The sequence below is a fragment of the Pomacea canaliculata genome, linkage group LG4 (genome assembly GCF_003073045.1).
Source record: "Pomacea canaliculata isolate SZHN2017 linkage group LG4, ASM307304v1, whole genome shotgun sequence".
Taxonomy (NCBI): Eukaryota; Metazoa; Mollusca; class Gastropoda; order Architaenioglossa; family Ampullariidae; genus Pomacea; species Pomacea canaliculata.
The window spans coordinates 27911641-27926442 of NC_037593.1; the positions used below are offsets into that span (position 1 = coordinate 27911641).

At 42.9% G+C, this 14802-nt stretch overlaps 1 protein-coding gene across 1 annotated transcript; it reads right to left on the bottom strand.

Annotated features, from left to right (window-relative positions):
* Positions 1-1179: 1179 nt before the first annotated feature.
* LOC112562498 (glutathione hydrolase 1 proenzyme-like) lies at positions 1180-8665 on the bottom strand. The gene is given in 13 exon segments (XM_025235778.1): positions 1180-2259; positions 2725-2838; positions 3356-3424; positions 3427-3598; positions 3687-3874; positions 4115-4251; positions 4474-4626; positions 4916-5073; positions 5598-5661; positions 5928-6025; positions 6418-6543; positions 7393-7650; positions 8446-8665. Coding segments are annotated over 13 exon segments (1719 nt in total). The 5' UTR covers positions 8487-8665; the 3' UTR covers positions 1180-2118.
* Positions 8666-14802: the final 6137 nt, after the last annotated feature.

Sequence of the window (14802 nt, forward strand, 5' to 3'; positions counted from 1 at the left end):
GTTTAGCATATTTTAATGTGATCTTATATTTACCATATCTAAAAAATACATAAGGCTAGATAATAAAGCCCTAAATTCGGACATACGTCAAAGAAAACCGAAAGATCCGTTTCCGTAAACTTCAGAACTAAAGGAAACCTCAAACAAAAGAAAAGAAAAACCTGACATCTTAAAAGTTTGATAAGAAGACGATTAAGATACAGTTTAGTTACTTTAAGGACTGACGATGACCACCAAAAACAGCAAGGTGCAGTGACTTTCACGGCAACTGTCAATTAATCATCTCTCGCAATCAGTACCCGAATCCTCCGCTCCATCCATCCACTCAATACGACACACAACCAGGCCCAGGTCTCTCCCATTGTTTGTTTGTTTTTTAATCAACGGATGATGATATGTGTCCAACGAATTTGTGAGAAATTATATTGTTTGGGGGGCGGGGCTATATCAAAGAGGATAACAAAAGAGATCGCTTAGGTGGGAAAGAGAAGCCGCGCTGACCCGGATGTGACCGCGGCCACTCCTACCTGTTACGAGTATCGATGTTGGCGGGAGGATGCCTGGTGGTAGGTACATGGGGCGCTGCACCGAGTTGTCCCAAGTATCGAATTAAAGGTGATGACTTCTCGGAAAAGTTGGGTCACATAGAGTTCTTGCACGAAACAAAAACTAAAACTAAATGTCGAGTACTGTTTGCTTGCTTGCTTGCTTGTTTGTTTGTTTGTTTGTTTGTTTGTTTGTTTGTTTGTTTGTTTGTTTTTCTTGACACTTTTTTGATTACGGTTTTCACAGACAGTGTAACGCAATAATGTAGAAACGAATTTCTAGATTTCAGAGTTTTGTGATTCCAAACCGCTCTTAATTTGAAGTTATTTAGTTATTAGCAGGGACAGCTGACCTTTAATTCAATGGATGATGACGTGTGTGTGTCTGTGTGTGTGGACTGACCAGAAGCTGTTGACTGTGTATTTTAATAATGCTGTAAGTCTCCTTGTTGTTCAATGAATGATTCGATGCCGATGCCGTGATGCGCCAACTTTGCAAGGACCACTCAAAGTAATGAGGTGACAATCTTCTACAATTGTCCACACACACACACACGCACGCACACACACACACACAGGCACCCATGGACAGTCACATGAAATTATTTACAATATAAAACCATTTGAAGCAGACTTTTTTGGTAAGGAAAGAATTTCTCTTTTTTTACAACAGACATTGCGACTTGTAAACAATAACACACACGCATCTGACTACAAGGTAGGTTAGATATGCTCACCCTCAACTCTGAGACACACACGCGCGCAGAAACATACATACATATATATTAGTGAAAATGGAAACTGTTTGAATTGAGTAAACGAGATTAACTAACTGGTTAACAAACAAGTAAGAGTTTAAAGTAGCTTGATAAGTTTTCGGTCGTCGGGCAACTCGCTTTCCTCGTGAACAGCATTGTATTTCGTCTATCCATCTCCTCTCTATCTCTCGTTGCTTTACCTTCACAAGCTTCTTCGGTGTCAGGTACCCGTTTAACACCTGGGTCGACTGAGAGAAGCCCACCGCGTCACACAGGCATTAAACATGCCAGAGTGCATGCCACCTCCTGGCCTGAGCCATATTTATAATAAACCCACCATCAACATCTTTTTCAAAAAAATCAGTTGCAGTTCAGTGAAGAATCAAAACTAAAGCTACATCACTGAACATCACTAGGTAACACCCACCCAGAGGGAATTCGAGTGTGACGGGGGCGGAATATAATCCTCGTCGTCTTGGTGACAAGAGCTTTGTACTAACTGGACTATAAAAGGAGAATAATCATTCCTACAATTAAATAGCGGTGTTGTTAACACCCCTGCCATTCAAAGGGCTATTTATTATACTAGAGAATTATTTAAGCCATGGTTACACGATGCTTTGATAAATTTGTGGCGGGATGGGGTGGAGGCTTTTTGTGTGTGGGATCAGGAAAAGTAACAGAAAGACAGAAACGAGGTGGAGGGACGGAGTCCGTTTGGAAAGAAGCGCTTCCACCCTGCAATGATTTTGGGTCGGTGGATAGGAGGAGTGGCAAATTATTTGGGTGAGGAGAGTGATGTCATATTGAATGGATTAATATCCATCTGGAGCTCCTCCCTTCCGCCAATCAGAGACTGCGTATAGTCGACTGCCGTCTTTCAAGATGGCCTGCACCTTAGAGCCAATATGCGTAGCTATTCTGTGTCCTTTGGCAACAAGACCATCTTGAACGTCCTGCAACAAACGCTAAGCTGGACTTGTTATCTACTATATGAGAGGGAGTATAATGGAGATCTAGTAAACCATAGTCATGAAGAGTAAGTCGTTTTCCCCAAAGCAGATGGGAAACTCGAGGAAAAGCTTCTTGTTACAAAGTTATAAAGTGGTGTCCACACCCCGCGAACACTACTTCATGTGTCTTTAACCTACAACCCCTTCACCACTGCTTATATAACGAGGGCTTCGGGGCTTAAAACACAACCTACGGAGTCTGGACACCACTTTATAATTTCCGAAACAAGACGCTTTTCCTCGAGTTATCCACGTTGCCCCAGAGCAATGACTTTCCCTCGCTTCATGACTACGGCCCCTGGGGATGTAGGTTAGTGTGACTCAGGTGAATTGTGCGACAGGTCAGGTGCAGTCGGCAAATCTGCAGGTCTTTGAAGAAACATTAAAACGAAAAGTTTTATCACTTACCTTCGGGAAACCTGGATCCACGTGAATCTCAGGCGGAAACAACTGGTGGTGAACTCTAGAATCCTCCACCGCTTCCACTAACGAGTTGTTAAGCCAAAGCGTTCTGATCGCCGTCTACGTACAAGAATTGACCATTACTGTTAGAAATTCCTTGTTAATCATTGGCAAAAATTGTTAGAATACAAAAAGCTGTGGAATAATAAGTTTTTTAATTATTTTTCCAGAAAAACTTAAATCTTAAATTAAAAAGGACATTTTTCAGACTGTCTAGTCCCTAATACTTTGCGGCCGACGTAGAATATAACCTTTTCAGACTGTGATCTTCCACGTATTGTTTTCTTTTAAGTTTCGCGCACTAATCACCTTTAACAGTTTCAGCTGTTATTTCATGTCTCTTTCGGAAATATATTCATTATTCATATATCCAATAGCTGGTGGCCTTTCCTTCAAACCCGCTCACCTAACCATCCACATCCTCACCCCTCTACTTTTTGCATTTTCAAGAATATTTTTGTGAATTGTCCACATATTTTATTTTTGAAAAATAGGAAGCAGGGAGTAATTTGCTGTTAAATTCCTGCTATCATTTTTTATTATTATAGACTGGTCACAGGCAGGCAGATAGTCATACCATAGCAGTAGCTGTCGTAATCTTGGTCCCACCAGACGCACCAGCCACCAGTTTGACCTCTCCTGTTTGGAGTCAACGAAAACACTTGGACTCATGGAGGACAAAGGTCGCTTGCCAGGCTGGATGAAGTTGGCCGGGGAGGCGGGGACACCGAACGCGTTGATGGTGTTCGGGGTGGAGAAGTCGTCCATCTCGTTGTTGAAGATGATACCCGTCCTGTATCCTATCATCTTGGAGCCGAATCTGCGACCAGAGGTAAGTATGCAACTTAAGAAAAACTGATGTTGTTACAGTTGTTATTTTATATTCGAAAAAGGTTGTACTGACTTACTGTAGGTTAATTGTGGTGGTGATGGCCACGGCGTTGCCCTCACCGTCAAGCACTGAGAGGTGGGAAGTGCCTTGCTCATTCTTGTTGAAGAAAGACGGCTCGTAGTAAGGGATGTCGTGTGTGTGGTCGTCGCTGATCTTGGCGCGTATCTCCTGCCCTACTTCCGGTGACGTCATATTAAGTACTACCTATAGCGCCAAAAACACGACTGCAAATTTTACGTCATCGTCCTACTCTCATACCCTCTTCAAGTGTTTTCGAATTTCTCAAAGTTCAAAGTTGTCCTGGTGCAACGTTTGGTCACTACATGTTACACAGTAAATCGCCGATGTCCAGTAAATTAAAAGTCGGCATAGTCGAAATCTTTAAGGGGGACAACTATATTTTATAGAATAAAGGTCAATAATACAGCCATCAGCAAGGTCTACCTGTGAAATGTTGAGGAACTTGGGGTCGCCCAGTTCTGACCGCTTGGCGTAAGCGAACTTCATGGCTTCTACAATGCGGTGGTAGGTGAGAACCGCCTTGTCTGTCGTCGACATGCTGTCCGCGGTGAACCCATAGCCTGCAGCACATTCAATGTTTAAGAATATGACCACTCAAATACTTTTCCCTAGCTTCTTCATGTAGTAAATATTCACACAGAAAATGTTCTTTGCTTTCGGCTCTTCCATCACAAGATCATTATTTTTTTTATGTAACCGTAAAAGGAAATTATTAAACAGCGCAGGCAGACACAAAGACCTACCTAATCCATGTACCCGTGCATTATCCACCTATCGCTCACCAGACAAGATGTTAAAGATGTACCCGAGCACCACTCCACTGCCGGGTAGCGGCATGGAGTACACTCTCAACCCAGATGACGAAACGTTGAAGGTGAACGGTGACGCGACGTCAACAGTGTAGTCAGCCAGGTCCTCCCTAGTGATGGTGCCATCTGCAATATAATAACTACACATGATCACGATAAGTCGGTGATAACATCAGTGATGAGAGTTTATAAATCTCTCAGTCCTGAAAACCGGTCTTGCGCTTTGCACTGAACATAATTACTAAAAATATTCATATAATCAATTAATAAAAGCAATTGTTTGTAAATGCGTTACTATAAGAAGAAAAAATGGTTTCAAAGAAATAATGATTTACAAAATGAAAACAAATCAAAGACAGTCCACTTGCTGTGCCTAACACGATGTGCCCCACCCCACGTTCCCCACGTCATTTACTGTTATCGCGGATGTCGTCCACGATCATCTGTGAAAGCGTCCCGTTGTAGAAAGCACCAACTCCCTCATCGGCGATGATATGTAGAGTGTGGGCCAGCTTCTCCCTGCGAATCAGGGTGCCGGGTGGCACAACCTCCTTCTTGGAGTCGAAGAGAAAACTTGGGACAAAGAGCAGTCACAATCATTGACAGTAACCGACCACGTCCATACAGAGCATGCTCTGTTAGCAACAACTGGTTCCTGACAATGTCCATACTTTACAAATATTCCAAGTAACGCCTAATAACAACTGCCGACGAGCATTTGCATTGCACAGTCACTCAAATATTTAGAAACACAATGATAAGGTTCTAACATATCCTATGATTAGTAAAAAAAGAGGAAGGCGCTTTTTTCAACAGATCAAGAAGTGGGATGAAATAGGAAGATGATATGTCTGCATTATTCAGTCCATCACTTTTAGTAAAGTTTTGCTTTCTGTGAAGTGGCCATAACTGTCTTCGATATCACTCATTACCCTTTTTTCCAACCATGCCCTGCATGTACTTACCTGAACTCTGGGTTATTTTCTATATCACTTTTTCTTTCCACTGCAGCTTGATACTGATGACTGGTTAGTGGTGCCCCATACCGACACAGGCTCGATGGTAGGGGTCAGCAGGTCCCTCCATGGAAGATCCGCCCATGATCCTGGTGCAGCCGCCACAAGCCCTTCAGCTCCCCCGGCACCCCGATGGCCAGACCCCCTGCCATCCACAGTAGGACGTGGTCATGAAACTGATATTAGCTTATGTCAACATCAGCGGAGTCAATTTTTATTTTTTTTATTAATTATTATTATTATTTCAATTACGAAATATGAACAAATAAAATTCCCTAAATAGAGATTTTTTTTTTTTTTTTTTTCCCTCAAAATTTTGGGATTTTGGATTTTTTTTCTCTCGTTTTAAGCTTTTGTTTTTGTGGAGAATGAAAGATTCGAATCTTCGAAAAATTGGGGGAAATCACTCACCGAAAGTCGACAAAAGTGGGTTGCTCACGAACATGTCCTGAGAGGCGGCAGCAGGCGCTGTCTCTCGTGCGTTGATGGCGACGGCCTGTCCGGAGGTCCTGTAACGACAGTGCAGTCACCATGGTTACCAGTGTTACTGTCACTAGAAGTGCAGTCATCAGCGTTACAGTCACCAGTATCAAATTACCGATATTATTGTCGCCAGCATTACGGTTTGCAATCACCAACATTGCACTAGATATCCTCATAGCAACAGCATTAAGACTACCTGCATTATTTTTTACTAGAAATACAGGTGTCATACTCAGACTCACCCCTGTTGTTGTCATCACTATTATAGTCATCATTATAACACCCTGCATCATCATGATCAACAATGTTGCATATACTGGAACTGCAGGTCCTATAGTTAGCAACAGGGAACATAAAAGGCACAAGAAATGATTGTTCACATGTTATCGGTAACTCAAGAATCCAGGTGTGTACCTACCTGTTGTAGAAGACAATGAAGGCCCCGCCTCCTATGCCGGCACTGTGGGCGTTCATAAGTCCTCCACAGATAACCGTGGCAATCGCTGCGTCGGCGGCGTTACCTCCCTTGCGGCCCATGATTTCGCTGAAATAATACAAACTGTTAGGTCGTCTGCTGTTCTACACCAACGCCAATCCACGAGTCTGGGAACTGACTAACGTCTGTCAGTTGGAGATCTTAACTCACGGTCATTTCAGTGAAACCAATCTCTGAAGTGTCGTCTTACCTCCCCTCTTTCTATTTTCACCAGTGGACCACCTTTCTCTCATTCTCACACTCTTCAAAACATTCATGTCGTCTACAGAAAAGTACTATCGTAAACTTGTTTGTGTATTTTGCTCCGGAACAAGTTTCAAATACCCAGAAGGCCGCTTTACAAGAAGGGTCAATCCTCCAAAGTTCTCCGAAGTTTTATTGGACTGGAAAGTAGTGATGTCACTAATACAATATATGTATATCTAAAGAAAATTAATGACTTATTGGGCGAGTCAAGGCACGAAAATTTTGAAACAGCAGACATACTTGATAACGAGAGAATCACTTGATTATTTCGTAACCCTAAAGACATGCTAATGAGCTTTACCCAAATGATATATACACACTTACCCTTACAAGAAAATTACATTTTCGAGGATTCGGGGCAAAATTATTCTTCTCTGTCGTCAAGTACTCTATTAATTATACATATTTTAAATATATTTAAACTAGTGTGGGTTATATTTGTGTCAGAAGACGTTAAGTAGACTTTTTTTCTTTTTACCAGCCGTAGGAACCACGTAGTAAACATCATTGCGTACCTCATCCAGTATTTGTGTTATTTCGTGTATGCATCATTTAATGTAGCCGTCATTCATTGAGTAGAGACGATCCCATGGTCTCAAGGAGCTATAGCACTACTAAACCAACCTCTGAGTTTCTTAGTTGATTACTCACGTCCCGATCTTGGAGCAGAGGGCCGAGTCGGCCGCCACGGTGGCGAAGCGGTACTCGCCATGACCGGACTTGTACTGCCGGCCTTGCTCACCGCCACTGGGTGTGTCACATGTCTTCTGGCTTTGTTTGATGTCACTGGGTAGTTCACACGGCTTGACTTCACGTAACCGAAGACCCAACCACAGACCAACCGCCAGCCCGATGCCAATGACGACGGCAGCTCCTAGAAGAGCGAAGACGATGGGGCGACTATTGGATCTGTCGAGACATAAATAAAAAACAATGACAATGACAATGAAAATGACAATGATCAACTTTATTTGTCCCAGTGAACATGGGAAAGGGCTCTAGTTACAAAGTAAAAGTTAGAAATAAAAATAAGAATAAAGTTCGTTGCAAGTTGCAGCGTTAAAAGATGTCAACATGAAAAATATTAGCAATGAAAAAGGAAGACAAGTTACAATTTTATATATATAATATAAAACAAACAACAAACTTACATCAAGAATAATTATGTGCGCACCTACAACATACACCCACACAACACACACAATGAAAATACGTTTTAAATAAACGCAGGATTGAACAAACCTATAAAAACTACAAAATAAATTTTAAAAAATTTTAAAAGCTTTAAACTCAACTGTGGGTCACCTTCAAATTAATCTCTCTTTCTCACACATTAAAGACCCATAAATTTCATAAGGCAACCTGACCCAATCGGTAACAAAACAGGTAAGCACATTACCTAGACCTTACTGACAATGAGGAATGAGGACAAGACACCTCACTTATCTCAAGGCATTTTCGTGTGAGGGCGTTGCCCATCTTTCTCTTAGTCCTACCTTACCCATCTCTCTGAGAAGTCAAGTACCCATTCTACAGCTGGGTGAACTGGGAGAACTGTGCGTCAAACAAGTATCGAACCGGGTGGTGTCATGCTGAGCAAAGTCTAAACTTGGCTAAAATATAATTTGAAGACTACCTCCGTTGTGCGCTACAATTTAAGAAACTATTTAGAAGCAATCGTATGACCACGTGAACACAGCTCACTTGACAGGCTGTCCCTTCTCCGTATCGTATCCACTTGACATTTTTAACACTTGTTCTTCTCCTTCAGCCCGCTTCTGAGAAGAATTGCTTTGGACATACGGCTGGCACACACGGATGGGGCGCGGACTATCTTGCCTCCCTCCTAGACCCTCGGACCGCTCCTCTCAGACGGCTACCTGCGCGAAACTGCTTCACCTGAACTACTTCCGAAAGTTTTCAAGTTCAAGCGCTTTGACAGTGCGCATGCGCTTGAAGCCACAACCTGGACCGGAAGTTAATGATGCTGAGAGCTGTGCACAAATATGGAAACCATACCCCCCCCCCCAAAAAAAAAAAAAATTAGTGTGGAGATGGAGATGATTGGGGCATATGTAAAAAAAAAATCAGATTGGCCATGCAAAATATCCTTTCATTGGACAGCTGATGGCAAGAGGACACGTGGTCAGCCAACAGAAATGTTGTCAAGATCAGTTGAGAATTAAGGACCAGAAGCTGACCTCAACCTGCATCGCTAAACTTGCTGGTGACAGATAAAAATATAGGTGATTGCCTTCTGTACCACCTAAGTACGTAGAGGACTAGGTAATTATGTAAGTATCCGAATCATATTGCGACGATCATCGCTGGTGTTATGTAAGCTTAGATACATCATTAAGCTAATATTTCTTGTATAGTTGACTGTCGGTTAGTTTTGTTGTTTATCGAGTTAAGTTCATTGAGCTCGCATTCACACAAATTCTAGTAATAGGAAAAGGTAGGTGTGACTACATGTATCTTATTAGTAGATAAATAGTTAACAGAGAAATACACGCATAAATCTATAAGAATTTTCAACTTTTATTAGATACACTAACAAATAAGACAATGAAGGCGCAACACAAAATGTTCTTTCCATTCTAAGATCCCCACAAAGACCAAAGTCACGGACGTGGACACTCGCACACCTGTCACAGAATGATCTAGACCAGGGGTCTCAAACACGCGGCCCGCGGGCCGAATGCGGCCCGCGAAACATTTTTGTGCGGCCCTCGGCCACGTCCGCGGTGTATATGTATGTTGTGCTTGGTGATTAACTCCCGCAGTGAAAATTACCCCCGTTATTAGTGACAGAGACAACGTCAACTTATTTTAATAAACTAAACTGCCTGTGCATGTAATAAACTACACTAAATGTAATTAATAATTATAAAAACTTTATTTTAGCATTTAACTGTAGTGACAGTAGTGTTCGTAAAATTTAATGAAAAAACATTTTCTTTTCGTGGTGCGGCCCGCTGACTGGCTGTTACTTTCCACTGCGGCCCACATGCTAATATGAGTTTGAGACCCCTGATCTAGACTTTTGAATAAGGGAACTTTAAAAACTATCACACATTTCAAATCTGACCTAGAAGTGAATACGAACATTCTCAGCACTCACCTTAATGGTTTTACAGACCCCATTGTGGACAAGAACCTACAGCAGTTTCGTCTTAACTTTATTTTCTTTGACAGTCTGAAAATCCAAACTAACGCACTTGCTATGCTGGCTGATAATTGTTCTGAGTATAGCCTCCAGCTCATGAATTGAGATTTCCAGATAATTCGATAATGAACGATACACTGAACAAAGCTTTCAGTCATACATGCTCACTGTGTCTTCTGGCATTAATAATAAGTGTTCGCCTGCATAGCGCCTTATCCTCGCCTCAGGCACTTCACAAATGACCGAAGGAGCAGAAGGTGATGTGACGTCAAAATAAAGTGACGTCAAAATGAGATGACGTCAAAATGAGATGACGTTAAAATGTCAGTAGACGTTTCAAATAGTGTCTCAATATAGCGTAATAAAAGTGTTCAAACTGTGTACGTGTGGACGCACTTTTAGACAATCACAGTAAAAATAAAATACGAAACTATTAAAATTTTAGAATTAAGTTAATATATTACACACTTATTGAAATAAGAATATGAATAATTAAATAGCAAAGCAAAGATTTTAAGACCATGAGTCACACTAAATACGAAACTAAAGGGCGTCAAATCCTCATCATCAGTCGAGTCACCGCTGTGCACACCCCTTACAAAACAAACAAACAAACAAACAAACAAACAAACGAACAAACAACAAAAAAGTGTATGATATTGAATGAAATAACTTACTGGATTTTGATATTTGTCAAAAACAATAGATATATTTAAATTTAACTGGCCATTCTCTTTTAAACGCTTTAATATTACTATCAACCGATAATGCAATCGTCACAATAGCAAAGTGTCTCCTGTTTGCATTTTTGATATTAAAAAAAAAACTGAGAGTAATAAATGTAGACAGCATAAAAACTCGCAGAAACGAGCGGATAGCTGAGGTCGGGTTAGCTGAGTTGAACGCTGGCATGGGAACTGAGAGCGGGCTGGTTCAATGCCCGACTGGCTCAGCAAACTTTCCCCAGTCGACCCAGCTGGCAGGAACTGGTACCATACTCCACAGAGGGTTGAGGAAAGTAAGGTAACGAGGGAGAGGAGATGGACAACCCCCCCCCCCCCCGCGTAAAGCTCGCCCCAACAAAAATGAGGTCTCTAACACCTACCCCCACCCCACATACCCCCCACACACCCCACCCCAGCGACCTGAAAAGGGTTAGGGGGACAAACTTTATTTTCCCTTTTTATGCAGAAGTATGTCTCTGAATATTGTGTCCAGACAGTCTGAGCGAAAAAGATGAGTTTCAGGTAGCGCTTGAAACTGGTATAAAACATACGTAGCAGTTATAGTGAAAAGAACTCAAGAGTTCAAGTGTTAACGCATATTCCAGCAGAGACAGAGACTTTGGACAGTAGAGAACATCAATCCATCATCATCAACAATCAGTGATAAGTGATAGACAAATAAAAGCCCTGTCATGGGCATTTTTTTTTTTTTTTTGGCAATTGTGATGGCAGTTAGTATTCATCACGACTCTTCTGTGCCTGACACTGCTGAACATATCTATGAAAATGTCGTCCACACGCTGACCTTTACGAAATCAGCAACGAGTTCACGGGTTTGCAGTAGCATAACAGACGTGCCGCCGCATGAGGTACGTCTGTACAATAAAATTATCACTTTACACTTATTTACATCCCATTAGAAAACGGGCGGCCACGAGCACCAGGTGAACGTCACCATTGTAAACCAGAGAACGAGGAGGTTGCTGGAGATAAAAATTTCAATCACAAAACATTTACAAGGCGCGTGGACATCGTAGGAGCGTACACACCGTCATGGCTGGAGCAACAGCATCACGCACTCCACCCCACCTGAAACCCATGTCAGCTTATATCACATATAGAATGGGTACCTGAAGAGGCAGGGAAGAGGGAAGAAAAGGGGAAAGGATGGCCTCCATCTCCATAAAAATTCTGGCCCAGAGAAAAGTCCAGTTTCTAACACCGCACTCCACATCGGTGATAAGTTCATGGGACCTTTTAACATCGCATCTGAGTCTACATCGTGTCTGCACTAAATCTTCTTCATGCCTATTTTCATAATGAAGAATATTTTCGCCATTACATCACCATGATAATGGGTCTTTCATATCATTTTTTTTTTCTGAAAGGCAGTCCGTGGTAAGAGGAACCCTCCGCTTCAAACTTTGGAAACCATGAAACTTGTTCTGGCGCTAATTCAACCTTTTAAACACCATGAAGGGCTGTATAAAGTTAATTGCGACAGTCAAAATAGCTCAAGGCCTAAAACTCAGGGCTTCTGCTAAGGCTAAATTCTAAGGGGTCCCAGGCTAACTGTAAGGGGTCCCTTTACAATGTGAAAAAAAAAAAACAAAACAAATCAACTTTGTTCAACTGCCTTTCAGGCACACAAAGCACTGTAATGTCAAGTCAGAAATGGCGAGATTTCTGTGTCATGATGTCTGTGCAAGCATCTGTGATGAGCTTATGCTCATTGTACTTGGGGTGCTCACTTTTTCCGTTTCTGAGACGATGATTCTAACCACGCTGTCAACGACATCTTGGAAATAAGTTAAATAAGCTGCACCTGGTGGTGGATGCGAGAGGATGTATGAAAGTATGAATGCCTCAGATGCCATCATTCAAGAGGAAGTTCTCGACCGTAACCTGGCAATTAATAAGTTAGTGAGAACTAGAGTTGTAAGAAACATCAACGAGAGGTGGCACGTTGCTAAAAGTATAAAAGTTGGGATAAAAAAAAAAAAAACTCACTGGCGCAAGGGAGAAAAGCGAACCTCGGCATCACGTCACTCACTCACTCACATTCACTCATTCACGTAACTCATCACCATCGAAGGTGTTTGCACTCACTGTACAAATAACTCATTAAATGAGTCACTTCAGTTCAAACTCATCATTTAGCACTCAACTCACTCACTCACTCACTCACTCACTCGACTAGTCACGTCTAAACTCACGGCTTCTCTCTGAACACTCACTGTCACTTCACTCACTTCACTCTCACTCACTCACTCACTCACTCACTCATTCACCTCACTTTCACTTCACTCACTCACTCACTGATCACTGACTCACTCACTCAGTACACTCACTCGGTTTGACTCACTCACTCATCTTTCACTCACTTTTCACACTCACTCACTCAACAATTCACTCGACTGCACTCACACTCAGTGCCACTCACGGTCACTTTTCACTTCTCTGATCTAACTCACTCACTCATTATGCACTCACTCACTCACTCACTCACTCACTCACTCATGTTTGTGTCACTCACTCACTCACTCACTCACTCACTCACTCACTTCACTACTCATTCTAGTTTTGTTTGTTTGTGGAGAACTCACTCACTCACTCACTCAACCCCGACAGTCATGTTCAGATAGAACGTTCACTCACACTCACTCACTCACTCACTCACTCACTCAAGTCACTCACTCACGTATGCACTAGACCACTCACTCACTCATAGACTCATCCACTTCAACTCACTCATTCGTCACTGCACGAGAGCCCGGAGAAGCTGTCACTCACTCACTTCACTCACTCACTCACTCACTCACTCACTCACTCGGCGGCCCGGGGCTCAACTCACTCACTCATGGCGGCCGTCACTGTTCACTCACTAGCAACTCACTCACGTCACTCGAGACACTCATCGGTGACTCACTCACTCACTCACTGTACTGCACTCAACTCACTCACTCACTTTAGACACTCACTCACTCACTCACTCACTCACTCACTGTAGTCACTGCGAGATCGCTCACTCACCAGTCGGCACTCACTCACTCACTCACTCACTCACTACAAGTGCTCACTGACTGACGATACTTTGCCACTCACTCACTAAACTCACTCACTCACTCACTCACTCACTAGACAAACTCGACTGTTATCACTCACTCAGTCACCTGTGACGAGAGTCACTCACGATGGTTCGCATCGCGAGCACTCACTCACTCACTCACTCAACTCACTCACTCACTCATTGCTCACTCACTCACTCACTCACTCACTCACTCACTCACTCACTCACTCACTCACTCACTCACTCACTCACTCACTCACTCACTCACTCACTTCACTCACACTTCACTCAACTCACTCACTCACTCACTCACTCACTCACTCACTCACTCACAGTCACTCACTCACTCACTCACTCACTCACTCACTCACTCACTCACTCACTCACTCACTCACTCACTCACTCACTTTATTTGTCACTGTCAGATTTGAACACACCACCTTTCAGTCTTCAGACCTCGTCGGTAGCCACCAGGCTATACAGCCGTTAGCAACTAACGTGCCTAAACTTCGTGAAAAAGTCAAGTTCGCCGTTTACAACAATGAACAAATCCGCTGAACCGAGACGCACACGCCCCAGAACCGGTGACGTCATCGACAACGAGGCTGCTGTTAACGAAGATGACTAGTGCACGACGGACCACAAACACTCTGCTACTGTCCCCCTAGGTACCTCCAACTGCCAGGAACACACACGTCATACTCAATGGAGTGAACAAGATCGGAGTGACAGACGGCAACAACCTACCCGATCCTCTCCCCTCCAGACATCATTGTACGCGTGGTCAGAGTTGCCTGCCCAGTCAATGGAGGACATCGAAAATGGACAACAGTACCCTACAAAGAACACCAACAAGAAATAAGTGACAAGATGGCCGGCCCTCCACAGTTCATGACAATTGCTATCCCATAATGTCGAGGACTGTGTGGACGGCAAGACAATTGAGAGAATAAGTTCCACTGACCCAGTGACTACGCGACACGAGGTGTCCGTGCTAACGGTCACCAGGACACAGCACGGGACTCACCCGTGAAAATATTTCACATCTTCAACTGCGACATCGAAGGTTTGCTCGTGAAAACACACTATCCTGGCTT